At 50.3% G+C, this 15,376-nt stretch overlaps 2 protein-coding genes across 3 annotated transcripts in view; one reads left to right on the top strand and one right to left on the bottom strand.

Annotated features, from left to right (window-relative positions):
* The window catches only part of Vasp (vasodilator stimulated phosphoprotein), a 15,121-nt gene extending 9,631 nt beyond the window's left edge, over positions 1 to 5,490 (top strand). The window contains exons 4-13 of one of the 2 annotated variants that reach the window (XM_055615561.1): positions 503 to 587; positions 1,388 to 1,425; positions 1,536 to 1,768; positions 1,901 to 2,001; positions 2,983 to 3,034; positions 3,180 to 3,216; positions 3,415 to 3,460; positions 3,576 to 3,666; positions 4,465 to 4,522; positions 4,641 to 5,490. In XM_055615561.1, coding sequence (XP_055471536.1) covers positions 503 to 587; positions 1,388 to 1,425; positions 1,536 to 1,768; positions 1,901 to 2,001; positions 2,983 to 3,034; positions 3,180 to 3,216; positions 3,415 to 3,460; positions 3,576 to 3,666; positions 4,465 to 4,522; positions 4,641 to 4,678 — 779 coding nt within the window. In that variant the 3' untranslated portion in view covers positions 4,679 to 5,490. The remainder of the gene's footprint in view (positions 1 to 502; positions 588 to 1,387; positions 1,426 to 1,535; positions 1,769 to 1,900; positions 2,002 to 2,982; positions 3,035 to 3,179; positions 3,217 to 3,414; positions 3,461 to 3,575; positions 3,667 to 4,464; positions 4,523 to 4,640) is intronic. The other variant, XM_055615562.1, reaches the window with a different exon arrangement.
* Positions 5,491 to 6,389: 899 nt separating this feature from the next.
* Positions 6,390 to 11,889, bottom strand: LOC129682965 (optic atrophy 3 protein-like). The gene is made up of 2 exons (XM_055615564.1): positions 11,845 to 11,889; positions 6,390 to 7,059 (listed from the first exon to the last, which is right to left on the bottom strand). Exon 2 carries the CDS (start codon positions 7,040 to 7,042, stop codon positions 6,653 to 6,655), a length of 390 nt encoding a protein of 129 aa, XP_055471539.1. The 5' UTR covers positions 7,043 to 7,059; positions 11,845 to 11,889; the 3' UTR covers positions 6,390 to 6,652.
* Between the last annotated feature and the right edge of the window lie 3,487 nt (positions 11,890 to 15,376).

The following is a 15,376-nucleotide window of genomic DNA, read 5'->3' on the forward strand; positions in this document are numbered from 1 at the left end:
TACCACTGAGCCACACCCCCAGCCTCTCACTGGGGAATTCTAGGCAGGGGCTCCACCACTAAGCCACATCCTCAGCCCCTCACTGGGGAATTCTAGGCAGACAGCACTTTCAAGGTTGTATCCTTGGTGGCTGCTCTGCTTTCTGTAGAATGAAAGTGCTCAGTAGCTGAGGTAATGGCTTCACAATGCCTTGCCAGTCCTAACGGAAGAGCTTGCCCGTTCTGTGTAAATGGAGAATGCAATCCGTAGTGTAGGCCTGTGGTTGGTCCCTCAGGGCTGGAAAAGAGGTTGTTCCCGCAGATTCCAACCGTGGCTTAATGACTAGTGGCAGCTTTGTGTCCATTCGTGTCCCGCCTCGAAGCAGCTCAGGCCTGGGGAGGCTGCTCCTTTTAAGGGATGTCGGGGCCTCTGGTCCCCTGGGATGGCATCTGGATGAGGGAAGGGGAGACTAGGAAAGGCAGAGCCCCTGCTGTCTCATGATGGTTTGCCTTTCACCTTCCAGGAGGTGGGCCTCCCCCGGCGCCAGCACCCCCAGCCTGGTCTGCCCAGAATGGGCCCTCCCCAGAGGAGCTGGAGCAACAGAAAAGGTGGGACTCTCACTCCCTATAGGCACCCCATAGCTCCTGGAGTTCAGAACTCGGCCAGCTGTCACTTTCTAGAAAGAGCCAAGAGTCTGAGCAGCAAACAACATTCAGACACCATTTGCCAAGCTCCCGGAGCACAAGGAACTTACTGCAAACCTAGGTGTGGTGTATACCTGAGCTCAGTGCATGGCAGGCTGAGGCAGGAGGGTTGCCAAGAGTTTGAGGCCAGCCTGGCCTACGTAATGAATTCCAGGCTGGCCTTGGAAATCAATATGGAACCCTGTTGTAAAAATCTACCCCTTGCTGGGCATGGTAGCACACACCTTTTCCAAGCATTTAGAAGGCAGAGGCAGGTGGATCTGCAAGTTAGAACCCAGCCTGGTCTGTAAAGTAAGTTCCAGGCTAGCCCAGGCTACACAGTGAGACACTGTCTCACTAGGGGTGGGGGAGGAAAGAAAGAAAGAAGAGCCAACCCCCACCACCAAACACATCTGATGAGAGAGTGAACCATTCTGGTACCCTGTACTCCACACCAAGGTACCTCGATTTTCTGAGACCCTTGGCTACTCCGTAATCAGCTGTTTGTGACAGTTGAAAAGAACGCTTGCATGAAGGGTGCATCTGTGCCTCCTGCTTCTTGTTCTCCTCCCACCTTTTCTGGGCCCCAGAATGGCAGACAGGCAGACATAGGAGGTAGGGCAAGCCCTGGCCTCCCTGGTGACCTCTGAGAGAGGAACCGGAGGCTTCTGGCCCCGAGGCTAGCTTGGTTTGAGGACTGAGGCAGCTTCCTTTCCCCTGCACAGGCAGCCTGAGCACCTGGAGCGCCGGGTCTCCAACGCAGGTGATGGCTCAATGGCTGGGTCATGGGGAACTCCCTGGAGGACTGGGTTGGGTAGGCCCAACAAAGAATGAGGCTTCTCTCAGCAGTACCATTTTCTGTATTTATTACAGGAGGCCCACCTGCTCCCCCAGCTGGGGGCCCACCTCCACCTCCAGGTCCTCCCCCTCCTCCAGGTCCCCCCCCACCCCCAGGTCTGCCTCCCTCAGGGCTATCACACGGAACAGGGGGTGCTCCACCTCCAGCACCACCACTCCCTACAGCACAGGGCCCCAGTGGTGGGGGTTCTGCGGCCCCAGGCCTGGCCGCTGCTATTGCTGGAGCCAAACTCAGGAAAGTGAGCAAGGTGAGCGGCTGGGAGTGGCTGAGCCCTGAGGAGACAATGGGAGGTGGTCAGAGTTCCCCAAAGGTGTCACAAGAGGGCTGGGAGGTCACCTGGCCTACCTTTGAAGCCCTCTCCCCCTTTTCATTCCTTCAGCAGGAGGAGGCCTCTGGGGGCCCACTGGCCCCCAAAGCTGAGAGTAGTCGAAGCACTGGTGGGGGGCTGATGGAAGAGATGAACGCCATGCTGGCCCGGAGGTAAGCCTGAGTCCACTCCGGTCAGCACAAGCTTCAGTTTCCAGGGAGGCTGTCAGAGTGCTGGCCGTGCCCCTCCTCTCCCTGTCCTCTCTCTTACTTCCCTCTCCTGTCTAGCCCAGGCTGAACTTCAGATCCTCCTGCCTCAGCCTCCCAGGTGCTGGGATGATATATCTGCACGAGTGTCCTTGTGTCCTTGGTGGCAGTCCCGAGTGGTGACAGCTGAAAGCTTAGACTCTTTAAGACTCAGCTTGCTGACCTAGACACCTTCTCACCTGTATAATTATGATTTCCAGATGTGGAACATATGGGGTCCTCCAACTAATTCCAGAAGAGCAGTCTCTAACATGGATGGAATACATACATATGTGTTTAAGTTATTTAATTTTATTTATTTATGTGAGTGTGCCCATGGCACCTGGAAGGAGCCATTTCTCTCCTCTGCCATGTGGGTTCCGGGAATGGAACTCAGGTTCTCAGTTCGGCAGCAAGTATCCTTCCTCACTGAGCCATCTCGCTGGCCCTAACCTGGATTTTGTTATTGTTGCTCTTCTCTGTCCCAGCTGGGCTGGAATTTTCCTGCCTCTCAGATACTGGGATTACAAGCTTGTGCCATGCTCTTCCCATCTGTTTCTGTTTTTTAAGACAGAGTCCTACTGTGTAGCCCAGGTGGGCTTTGAACTCACAGAGATCTGCCTGCCTCTTTTTAAAGTTATGTTATTTAGTCAGAGTGTGTGTGTGTGTGTGTGTGTGTGTGTGTGTGTGTGTGTGTGTGTGTGTTAGAGGGTAAACTGCAGGATTCAGTTCTCTGCTCCTACCTTTACATGTGTCCTTGGGATCAGGTCAGGTGATCCGGGCTTGGTGGCAAGCTGAGCCATCTTGCAGACCCCTGTGACTTTTCAAACTGTCCTGGAATTGGTAGGAATGGGTGCTGTTGAGTGGCATAGCGTGAACTGTAGCTTGTCCTTGCTTGCCCCTCTGCAGAAGGAAAGCCACACAGGTTGGGGAGAAGCCCCCCAAAGACGAGTCGGCCAGTGTAAGTCGGGGGCTCTTCCTGCTTTATGTTCCCTACCATGTACCCTAGGGCAGGGAGGAGGTGTGACAGGGTTGAACTGGCTTTGGACTTACAAGAGGAGCTTTGGCATGGAAAGGGTGGTGTGTGACACTGAGTTTACCACCAGCAGGAGGAGCCAGAGGTCCGAGTCCCCGCCCAGAGTGGTGAGTGACAGCCCTGTCTAGCCATGGAAACTACAAATCCTGGGATGTGCTGTTCTTGCTTTGGAAGCACCTGAATGGGAAATCTGAAAACACTTGGGATTGTAGTTTTCTGAACTTCTTTGATGGTGGGTTGGGTGGTAGCGTGGTGCCGTGGGGCCCGTGCTTGTCTCTGATCTCATTCGTTGTCCCCTGCCCCAGAACCTGTGCGGAGACCCTGGGAGAAGAACAGCACAACCCTGCCAAGGTAGGCCATCAGTATTAAGAGGAACATGTGACCCCTGACATAGAAAGGGGGAGGCAACCCAGCCCATGCTGCTGCTGCTACCAGCCTAATTCCTATCCCATACCAACTCTTCCAGGATGAAGTCATCCTCATCTGTGACTACCTCCGAGGCCCAGCCCTCTCCGCCCAGCTGTACTGATGACTCTGACTTGGAGAGGGTGAAGCAGGTAGCTTGGGGAAGTAGCTAGAAGGATGCTTGGAGAGACAGACCTGGGTCCAGAATGGTTCTAGGAAAGGCTTGGAAGCTTCAGTCTTCTAATCTGAGAAAGGGAGATGATGGGTAGGGTCCAGGGGGACAGACGCTCACACCATTTTCCACTGCTTGTACCAGGCCTTACTGATCTATCCTGCTGAGTACCCAGAATCCTCAACTCAGTGGCTCCAGCTGTCCATCCTATTCAGAGTTGGCAGGAGACTATGTACTTTTGGCAAGCTTGGTACTGGATATTCTCCAGTACTGTTGTGCTGGCCTCAAAGATCTAGAATTCTATACAACATTCCCATCATTTTGTGACCTTGGCAGCTGTGTCAGCCGATGAGGGTGGGAAGGGTTGTTGAACCAGCTTCCTCTGTCTCTTCAGTCAAGAAAGAGGGAGAAGGGAATCTGGCAAAGTAGAATACCTAGAATCCCCCAGGGAGAGGCTGGGGTGTGGCTCAGTGGTGGTGTGCTAAGGTAGCATTCAAGATGCTGTAGTTTCCATCTCTGTCCCCAAAATAAAACGGACCATTAGGAGGGCTCAGCAGATAAAGGTGCACTTATGCCAGACTTGACAACCTAAGTTCCATCCCCAGAACCCAGTGGTAGAAGGCGGGACCTCTCATTTCTCTGACCTCTGCACTTGCTCATACACACACCCGCAGAAGCGCACAAATAAGTAAATGTTTAAGAACTTTAAAAAAGTTGGAATAAGAAAGGAGTCACTCTTTTTGCGAGTCCACATACCCTCATGGTTGGTTCTTTCCAGGAGCTTCTGGAAGAGGTGCGGAAGGAGCTACAGAAAATGAAAGAGGAAATAATCGACGGTGAGGCACTTGTGCTCCAAAGCAACATTTCCAAGGGCCTTGTGTCTGTGGAAAGAGCCTACCTTGGAGGGGAAGGGGACAATGACCAGCCTGACTTCTGTTTCCTCCTTACTTCTAGCCTTTGTCCAGTTGCTGAAGAAGCGGGGTTCTCCTTGACCACAGGGACCCAGAAGACCTATTTCTCTTTTCTGCACTTCCCGCCTGGCACCTGCTTTCCCTGTCTTTAAGTTGACCAAGAGTATACAAGAATGAATTTTTCCCCCACCACCGGCTCCCACTTGGAAGATTCCATAGGGGGTGTGGCTTCCTGGTGCCATGGCCACACCCATGCTGGCTGCTGATTGGATAAGGAGGTCCTACCCCTTTGTTCCCTTTGGCCCTTTCCCTGTGCCATCCCCTTGGGGCTGGTTCCTCTGCTGGGGATAAAGGGAGTTAACCCCACAGGAAGGGAAGGAAGGAAGGCATCTCACCTTCTCTTGTTCTGGATTCACTTTAACGCTTTAATGCCTTGGAATTTTTTTTTTTTTAAAGAAAAAGTATATATATATATTTGGGTTTGGGGGGAAGGGAAATTTTTTTCTCTTTGATTTTATAAAATGGGGTGTGGGAGTTTTTTTAAATGCTATACTCCAGGCTTGCCCCGCAGGAGGCAGCTATGTAAGAGGGAGGCACTCCACCAGGTGGGGTATTTCCCCAGCCCTGGTACATCTCTCCCTTTTCCTTGGCTCCTCCCTCTTTTCTATGAGGAATTAAGAGTCTTTAATTTTTTTGGAACCTCAGTTTTGTGGTTTTGTTTTGTTTTTGTTTTTGTTTTTTTTAATTTGGGTTAGGATTTCGGGTCCAGACCATTTTTACCCTCCAGGAAGATGAAGTGAGGGGGGAGAAGAGGAGAATACAGGTCCTCTGACTTCCACACCTTAGCTTCTTGGACATGGGCCCTTGCTGAGTAAACGTGCGGTTTTTATAAATGCGAAGGTCTCTGAAGTGATTTGGGAGAGGGTGCCGCTGCCAGCTGTGGGGACCCTTGCAAGAATTCCACTGCCCTGTGCTTTCTGCGTCTGGTTCTGGCCAACACTCTGCCCCGCCCTCCCCTCTGTGGTCTGTGGTCTAGCCTGCTTCCTTCATTCTGCGGTGGGTTGGGGGAACCGTGTGGCCCTTAGGTCTTACATGTTAACCCTGGATTGGTGTCTTTACCGGGAAAGTCTCGGAAGATGCATGCCCCCTCACCCCTAGACGGCCCCTCCCACGGTTCTTTGCTCACCGGGAGGAAGGACACTTCTGCCCACTCAGTACAAGACGGTTTGAGATGCACTCTTTAACATTAAGGCTCCTTTAATTATAAAACATTTAAAGTCTTAAAAAATGAACTAGAGCTCTTGGGCTTCATGGCCCGGTGGGTTAGTAGGGGAATTGGTCTTCTGGAATGTTCCATTTGGACAGAGGAGAGGCCGTTCCTCAAGTGGCCTTTTGACCTGGAAGACCAAAGGCTGGGGGAGGGTGGTCCCTGAGAACGCTATGAACCAGAAGTGGGGGTGCTTGCAGATGGAGCTGTGCCAGTGGCCCACATGTTAAGAGTGCAGGTGGTGCCTTACGAAAGGCCAGTAAAAGGGCAGGCATGGGGGGCGGGGGTCAGGAAACCAAGGGGTCGAATGGAGACAGGCATGGAACTGAGGCAGCCAGAAGAACCAAGACCTGAGGAAGCTGCTCCCAGCCAGCGAGTGGGGAGCGCTGTGGACTGAGGGTTCAGTCGAGGAAAGGGCAATGCTCAGCAGGGCAGGGCAGAGTAGGGAGGGGCCTCTCCCTAAAGTGAGGTAGGTGGACGGAGACGGGGGTCGGGACACCGAGGCAGGGAGTGTTCCTGTGTAAAGGGTTCTTAGGCGGCTCCCCAGCACACTGTGCCTGCCCTTTCCAAGTAGGGCACTCAGGCGCTGATGGTTTGGGGTTGGGGAGATGAGTCCCTGGCATGTGTCACCAGGGGGTGAGAGACCCCGTGGAAAGGAACACTTCCAGCCTAGGATTTGTCCCCGGAGACCAGGGTATGTCAGCTGGCCCAGTTCGGGATGGGCCGGTCACGAGACAAGCCCAGACAGCAGTCCAGGTCCAAGGCCAGAGTCCTGTGGCCTCTATTCCTCAGGAGCATTGGGGAGTGTTGGGGTTTGGGCTCGGGCTCGGGCTCCTAGCAGATACATGGGTTCTGAGCTCCTGCAGCTCAGTCCGAAACTCCGCCCGCAGCTCGTCCAGCGCGGTGGTGGACAGTGCCGCCTGAACCTGCAGCTCGTCCAGTGCCTGCTCCAGGCGGTCCATGTCTGCCCTTAGCGACTGCAGTGAGGCTGTGCGCTCCACTTCCTTGCGGTGTTTTAATGACTGCTGGCGCCAGAATTCCAGCAGCAGGCAGCTGCCAGCACAGGCGAAGATGATGGCCTCGCCCAGCAGGTTTGCGCCCAGCTCAGCAGCCGCCTCCTCATTCAGAGGCTTGATGGCCTCAGCATGGAAACCCATGATGCTCATCTTGGTCCGCATCTCCGCCCAGTGGTACACTGCAGGGGAGAGAGGGGGCGGGGTTTGCTTTGGCCAGGAGGAGGCTCCTCGACCTCCTGCAAGCAACCCCCCCAGTCGTCCCCCCCCCCCATGTCTTGGGGAATCCAAGCCAGAACTGCCTACCTAGAGGACCTTACCCAGTCTGGAAAACTTTAGACTATTGACCTCACCAGGCTGGGGCCCCCTGAAGACATGGTTTTAAAATGGTCCAGGGGCTGGGATGCGGCTCAGTCAGTTGGTAGAGCCAGTGCTGACCCAGCATGCGATATCCCCTGGGCACCACCTGGAACAGGTTTGATGGCACAGTCCTATCTATAATCCCAGCACTCAGGAGATGGAAGGGAGGATCAAAAGTTCAAGGTCGTCTTTGGAGACTGGCCGGGACAAGAGAGCCCTCCAGTAGGCAGGTGATGGTGTTTCTGGCAGCCATTATCTCAACTTTCAGGAATGAAGCAAGAGGCCATCATGGGCTAGAGGTAGAACCTGGTCTCAAAACAAAAAATAAAGTAATATCCAAAGTCAGCAACGGTTGGTGGTAGGTAAGGATGCCTGCCACAGATGCCTGATGATGGGAGTTCTATCCCCAGAACATGAAGAAGCCCTAGAGTTGACCCCTGAGCTTTACACACACTAATAAAAGGTTTTAAAAAAAAAATACCCAGAAGATGCTGGAAAATAGTATGGTGAAAATGGTTTGGGAGGTGGGGACCCTCAGTCTGGGAGCCATTGCAGGGGACAGGGCCACAAAGAGGTCCCAGGTATAAGACCACAAAAACATTCATACACATAAATCTTTTTTTTTGGGGGGGAAGGGCATTAGAGACAGGGTCTTTCTGTGTAGCCCTGGCTGTTCTCACTTTGTAGACCAGGCTGTCCTCAAACTCAGAGGTCTGCCTGCCTCTGCCTCCTGAGTGCTGGAATTAAAGGCAGTCCACCATCACCTGGCATAAATTAATCTTAAAAACAAAACAAAAACTGTCCTTAAGTAAACTTTAGAGAGAATCCCCTACTTACCATCTTATATCTGTGCAAAACAAGTTGTGCATTACTAAACTCATACATTATAGGGCTAAAGAGAAGGAAGGCTCTTGCTGAGCCTAGGACCTGGGGCCAGTTCCTAGCTCCCACATCTCATTACTGCCTGTCATTCCAGCTCCAGGGGACCTGATGCCCTCCTCTGGCATCCATGACACATGAACACACACGGCACACACAGAGGCATGCACATAACACATGCTTATTAGAGAAATAATTATGTGACCTATTAACCAAATAAAAGAACTGCCCACCAGCACACCCCTTAGCAACCAAATTCTGAAAAGTAATTGGGTCCGCTGAGTGCTCTGCCTCCTGTCCTAGCTCTGGATCCTGACAGCGGTCTTCCCTAACCTGCACTAGTGCTCTGCTCTGCAAGTTAAGTTGCTTCTTTCACAAACAAAATAAGCTTATTTTTAGTTCTTCAGTGTGTGTGTGTGGCTGTGTGTGTGGAGACAGGTATTATGTAACTCTGGCTTGGAACTCACAAACATCCACTTTGCACTGCCTCCCAAATGCTGGAGGACTGATGGTCTAACCCACCCAGGGCTTCATGAGTAATAGGCAAGCTCACACACCCCGACTGAGTTGCTTCCCTGGAACCCTCACTCGACTCTGAAGCTTTAGGTTTTCATCAAGTGCTCGCTTAGCCAGTCATGGACACACTGGCTGTCCCTGAAGCTGCAGGGCTGTCTTCCCAATATGTCCTCACGAAACCCCTCCTCTTGTTTCTTTTTTCTTCTTCATTTTGAGCTAAGGTCTTGCTATATAGACCAAGTTATCTTGGAACTCTCTATGCAACCCAAGCTGGGCTTGGACTCATGAAGATCCTTGTGCTTCTTCCTCCCAAATGCTGTGATTAAAGGCATTCTCTACCACCCTGGCTGGATTCTATCTTCCATTTGAAACTTGCTTCTCTCTTTGGACCTGGAAACGTCACTTTTATGTGCAGTCCAGAGTGAAAACATTAGTGTACCCATCTGGAGGAGGCCTGGTTTTTGCTCTGAGATCCCTGGAGATGAGGTACATAGACCAGGTTGGCCTCAAACTCAGAGATCTGTGTGTCTTTGCTTCCTGATTGCTGGACTAAACGTTTATGCCACCCACCATGTTCGGCTTCATTTTATTTTTTCTGGTTTTGTGAGATAGGGTTTCCTTGTGTAGCCCTGGCTGTCCTGGAATTCGATCTGTAGACCAGGCTGGCCTGGAACTCACAGAGATCGCCTGCCTCTGCCTCCCAAGTACTGGGGTTAAAGGCATGGCCACCACTGACAGGCTTCATTTTGATTTTTTTAATCTCTTTTTAATTTTTTTTAATCTCTTTTTTTAAATTTAAATTTTCATGTGCACTAGTGTGGAGGTATCAGAGCCCTTGGAACTGGCATTAAAGACAGTTGTGAGATGCCATGTAGGTGCTGGGAATTGAACCTGGGTCCTTTGGAAGAACAGGCAGTGCTCTTAACCACTGAGCCATCTCTCCAGCCCCCTTCATTTTAATTTTTAAGTTAGTTTTATTTATTATATTTGTGTGATTATGTGGGTACTAAAACATACTTTTGGATGTCAGAGGACAATTTATGGAAGTTGGATCTCTCTTTCCATCATGGGAATCCAGGGGCTGAACTCTGGTCCCTAAGCTTGGCCACAACTGCAGCTTTTCATTTAGCTGCTGAGAATTTGAATTCAGGTCCATACTCTTATCTACTTAGCCATCTTTTTTTTTTTTTAACATAGGGTTTTACTCTGTAGCCCAGATGGGCCCCAGACTCATGGTAATTCATTTGTCTCAGCCTCCCAAGGGCTGGAATTACAGCCACGAATAAGCCAGCATGCCCAGATCTTTCCCTATTTGTGGTGGCTCTCATATAGCCCAGGCTGGATTCAAGATCACTATGTAACTTTGATGCTATCCTTGGATATCTCAAATATCTTTTTCCACCTCCATGCAGGAATTAACAGAAAAACATGCCACTCATAGGGGTTCGAAGGCTGATTCCATTGGTGATGGATGAGTCTGTTCAGCAATTCCTTAATGTCATGCTCCACGAGGTAGCTGGGGGACTTTGTCATCTCCCTGCCTCCACCCTTTTCTGTATGAAAAATCCTGGGAATGTCTCTTTTATGTACAATGAAGGATTAGCCTACCCACACAGAGGTCAGGCCTTTGCCCTCAGATCCTGAGAGATAATCTTTAAAAGTCCTTGGAATGTCCGGCCATTAAACTGTCTTTGAGGCCCTGGTCACATGCATCAGTCATTTCTGCTAATGATATAATTTCTGTTCTTTCTCCTTTTGTTTATTTTTCTCCTTCCTTTGTGTCTCTCTCCATGTGTGCTCATGTGCTCATGTGATTGCGGGCATGTACCACCATTCCTAGCTTCTTGTTTAGTTCACTTTCATTCCATTTTTTTACACTGTATTCATTATTAGTATTTGTGCGTCAAATATTCCAGTTTGAGAATGTGGAAGTCAGAGGACGTTTTGTCAACACAGGGTTTCTCTGTGTAGCCTTGGCTGTCCTGGACTTCTTTGTAGACTTCTTTGTAGACTAGGCTGGCCCCTAACTCATAGCCATCCTCCTGCCTCTGCCTCCCTGAGTGCTAGGATTACTGGCACGCACCACCATGCCCGGCTTAGTGGACAGTTTTTGGCAGTTGGTTGTCTTCTACCATGGGTTAACCTGCTGACCCATCTTGTCAACCTTCACTTGATCCTATATTTATCTTTGACATTTTATCTGTGGTGTGCCTGTGCTATGTGCCATAGCACTTGTGTGGAGGACAGCGTGCAGGGCATCTCTTCTCTCCTTCAACCCTGTGTGATCCAGGGACTGAGCTCAGATCCTCAGGCTTGGCGATGGCACTTTTATCCTTGGGAGTCCTTTCCACCCTCTGGTTGTTTTTAAGACAGAATCTTGCAACTGTGCAGCACCAGCTTCACAACTGCTGGAGTTCCAGGGAGCCAGCTGGAGCGTTCAACCATAGTTCCTGATGATAACTGACCTCCCCACTCTGGCCATAAATAAATCCTGTGATGGTTCCTTGTGCAAGAGCAAGTCACAGGACTCTTTACTCCTGAGGAGCCTTGCTCCCTGCCCTGGAGGAAGGAATGCTTCAGAAAGAACCAGAGGAATCTGAAGAAAACAGGTCCTGCTGACCGGCTTTCCCCACCCAGCCTGAGAACTCTAGACTTGCTTTGTAGCCCAGGCCGGCCTCGAAATCACAGAGATCTGCCCACCTCTGCCTTCCACAGTGCTGGAGCCCACGACTGGCTTTCTGGATGAGTTCTTGAGCAGACTTGCTCAAGAGCAGAAAATTCCCACAGGATGAGGCTCTGTAAGTGTCATGCACACCCTCATCAGAGGCCTCCGCAGCAGCCAGTTAAGTAGTGTTTCTCTGGGTTTGGAGAGCCCCTCAGCAAATCCATTTATCTCATTAGTGAAAGGAGTGCACTCTGAGTAGCCTGAGGCCACCCTGCTCCCTTACAAACAGTTGTCATTTGTTTCTTTTTGAGACAGGCTCTTACCAAGTGTCCTTGGCTGGTCTTGAGCTGGACACCCTCCTGCCTCTGCCTCCCGAGTGCTGGGATAGTCAAGTTTACCAGGTGTGCACTTCACCCAGCAAAGGTGACCGTGCAGTGAGTAGTTTACATTTTAATTAGACCCATGGCATGTCGTGCACAAAATGAACCTGGAATCCACCCTTCTGCTCTGGTTGCCCGCCTGTGCAGAGCTCATATATGGTACATACCTCCAGTCCTGTGTTCCGCTTGCTTTGGCAAAGTCGGGCTCTTGCTGTGTTCCTCAGGCTGCTTGGGACTCCCAGGCTCTTGTGATTCTCCTTTCTGTTCTTGAGTAACTGAGTGGGCAGGCACACCCACCTTTGCTTGCTAGGTTTTGTGGTTGTGTTGCTGTTTCTCTATTTTGAGGCAGGGTCTCATATAACCCAAACTGGCACTGAACTCACTACTCAGTGAGTTCAATGGCTACCTAACCCAGGTTAGCCTGGGTTTCCTGATCTTCCTATCTCCACCTTCCAAATGCTGGGATTCCAGGCCTGGCCAATAAGCTGTTTTTGTTTTTGTTGTTTTACACTGGCTATCACGTAGCCCAGGCTGGCCTCAAACTCCAGAACTTCCTGCCTCCACTTCCCAAATGTTGAGATTACAAGTGTGAGTTACCACACCTGGCTTTTACACTTATTTGAAGTCTCATTTTAGCCCAGGCTGGCCTCGTATTTGTGACAGTCTTCTTGTCTCAGTCTTTGACAGTGGGGACTGGGGTGTTTACTGTCACATCTGGACAGTTTTGTTCAGAATATATATTAGGTTCACAGAACACATACATACATGTGTACACATACAAACATATCTGCTTATATACTTGTTTATTATTCTATGTGTATGAATGTTTTACTGAATGTATGTCTGTGAATCCAGATGCATGGCTGGAAGAGGGCACTGAATCTCCTGGAACTGGAGTTAGGAATGGTTGTGAGCCACTGAGTGGTTGCTAGAAATTGAACTTGATTCCTCAGCAAGAGCACCAAGAGCTATTAACTGCCGAGCCACCTCTCCAGCTCTATATACTTGCTGTTTTGTTCTTTGTCGTCTTCTTTTGTTTATTTTTCAAGACAGGGTTTCTCTGGCTATCCTGGAATTTACTCTATAGATCAGGCTGGCCTAGAACTCAGAGATCAGTCTACCTCTGCTTCCCAAGTGCTGGGATTAAAGGTGCATGCCATTGGGCCCAGCGATAGCTCTTTATGAGCTGGATTACCACAAAGCCAGAGACATACCAAGTCCTGCTGGGTGATGACTTCACCAAAAGGTCATTCCAGAGATATAACAACATCACACACAACATCATGTTGCATATATACACATGCCCTGAATTATACAACACTATGATCCACATCCTGGGAGAACAGAATTATTATAGTGTGTTCATGTAATCTATCATGAACACACTGCATAATGGATTACTCTTCTTTCTCAAGGATTTCAATGCAAGCTCAGGACCTTCTGTGGTTGCTGGTAGCAGCTCCTGTGGGCACCAAGGAAGATCAGGAATGCAGAAGGAGGAGGAGCTAATTAGCTTGGCATGGGGAGTGGGGCCTCAGAGATACTATGTATGACCTATTTCAGAGGTTTTGTTTGTTTGTTTGCTTTTTTTGAGACAGGATTTCCTTGTAGACCAGCCTAGCCTTAAACTCAGAGATCTACTGCCTCTGGGATCAAAGGTGTGCGCCACCACCTCCCAGCATTTTGTGTTGTTTTTGAGAAAGGGTCCCTCTACACAGCCCTGGCTGATGTGCAACTGTGCAGAACAGCCACCCTAGAACTCTCAGAGATCTGACAGCCTCTGCCTCTCCAGTGCTGGGATCAAAGGTGTGGGCCACCGCGCTTAGCTCCCTAAGAGTGTGGCCTTTGTGTGCTCTCACTGTATGGGGTCAGTGTAAAGGGCCGGTGGGTACCTGTTTTCAGAGACTCAAATCCTGCTAAAGTGGCCAGCGACAATGTGCAAGGGAGTGAGCACAGTTGTTTTAATAAACCTTTACTGACTGCTTCCGCCCAGGGGACTTATCTGCTAAGGCCTGCATAGTTATGGTTGCTTGTTCTTGTGTCTCCCTACAGTGTTCTCAATCTTGACCCTGAGGTACCTCCAGAGTGTTAGGATGACAGGTATATGCACATTATACAGTGCTGGGGACTGAATCCAGGGCTTCAAGCATGCCAGACACGACCCCTGCCCACCATGCCCTCTCCCTGTACCACCTCTTCACTCCTCCATGGGAACACAGGCTCCACGGTGGCTACGCTGCACTTTTGCCTTGTTCCTGGCTGATCTGGACACTGGCAGAATACCAGACAAGAAGCTGCTCAATGAACATGTGTCCAGTTGGAGTGGCAGCACCCCAGGCACTAGGCGGGCTTTTCCTGTCAGCGTGTCCACAGTGCTTACAGTGGCCAGCCAAGGGATGGCCTTGGGGCCCAGGGAATGGGCTGGGGCTTGTATGAGACCCATTCTCTCCTGGGATGACTCTATAACATCTTGGTTCCTCCACACAAGAGCTTGTCCAACAATGAAACTAACATAGGGACAGGCAGTGCCCTAGACTTTGGTCCAGGCTGTGTGAGCTGGAATGAATGGGGTTCTGTCTGCCATATCCTGAAGCCCCAAGTCACTCAGGAGGGGAGGAGCCCGTCTACCCACATCACCAAGGAGGAGCAGGGGACAAAGACAAAGTGTGTGCAACTGTTTCCCACTGGGCTGTAAATCCATGAGGCTGGGACTGTGGCTGGTTCACCAGGGCTCAGATGGCAACCCAGCACGGTAGCAAACAAGGCTGGGCACGCAGCAGGCAACTCTGACTCTCACTCAAATGCTGGAGAAGCAAAGAGCAGCTCTTCTGCTTCATGTGGACTGTAACATTTTATTTATTTATTTATTTTGGTTTGTATTTGAGACAAGTCTTACAGAGCCCAGGCTGGCTTAAGCTCACTCTGTGGAGGACAATGACCTTGATCCTCTTGCCTTTGCTTCCACACAGGCATGTGTCACCATGCCAACTGCAATACTGGGTTGGTTTAGACCGGGTTTTGCTATATAAGCCCTCAAACCTGAATTTAGTGAGAATTCTGAAATTTTGGTTTCTTTACAACACACACACACACACAAACACACACAGAGGGAGGTGGGGGGGGAGAAAGGGAGAGGGAGAGGGGGAGAGAGAGAGAGAGTTACATTCTCATTTTAATCCCAAGTGTAGGAATACAGGGCTGCTCTACAGCAGCTCACTATGATTTGCCTTGTGCTCTGGTGAAGGTGTGTCTTTGCCAGCTGCAGATGATTCCTGTGTTTGTGTGATGTTTGCATTCTGGGAACTTTTCCGAGGATATATAAATGCAAAGGCCCCAAGGGTAGGGTGTGTGGCCCCTTCAGGGGGATTGTTTGCAGTTTGTTTTTAGTCATGCTCAAAGAAGAAACAAGAAAGAAATCAGGTTCAAGGATCTCTCCCCTCTATCCTTCTTTCTTATCTACCTAGTGGTAAGTGAAACTGGAGTGGAGGATAAAGGATGGAAAAGAGAAGAACCCACAAAGTAGCTAAATACAACCCACAGAGACTTTATTTTTATTTTTTCTTTTTGTTTCTTGAGATGGGAGTTTCTGTATAGCCCTGGCTGTCCTGGAACTTGCTCTGTAGACCAGGCTGGCCTCGAACTTAGGGATCCAACTGTCTCTGCCTCCCTGGCACTTTCTTATTTAGCAGGAAGGTCAAG

The sequence above is a fragment of the Psammomys obesus genome, unplaced genomic scaffold (assembly GCF_907164565.1).
Source record: "Psammomys obesus unplaced genomic scaffold, mPsaObe1.curated_primary_1811, whole genome shotgun sequence".
In the NCBI taxonomy this organism is placed as follows: domain Eukaryota; kingdom Metazoa; phylum Chordata; class Mammalia; order Rodentia; family Muridae; genus Psammomys; species Psammomys obesus.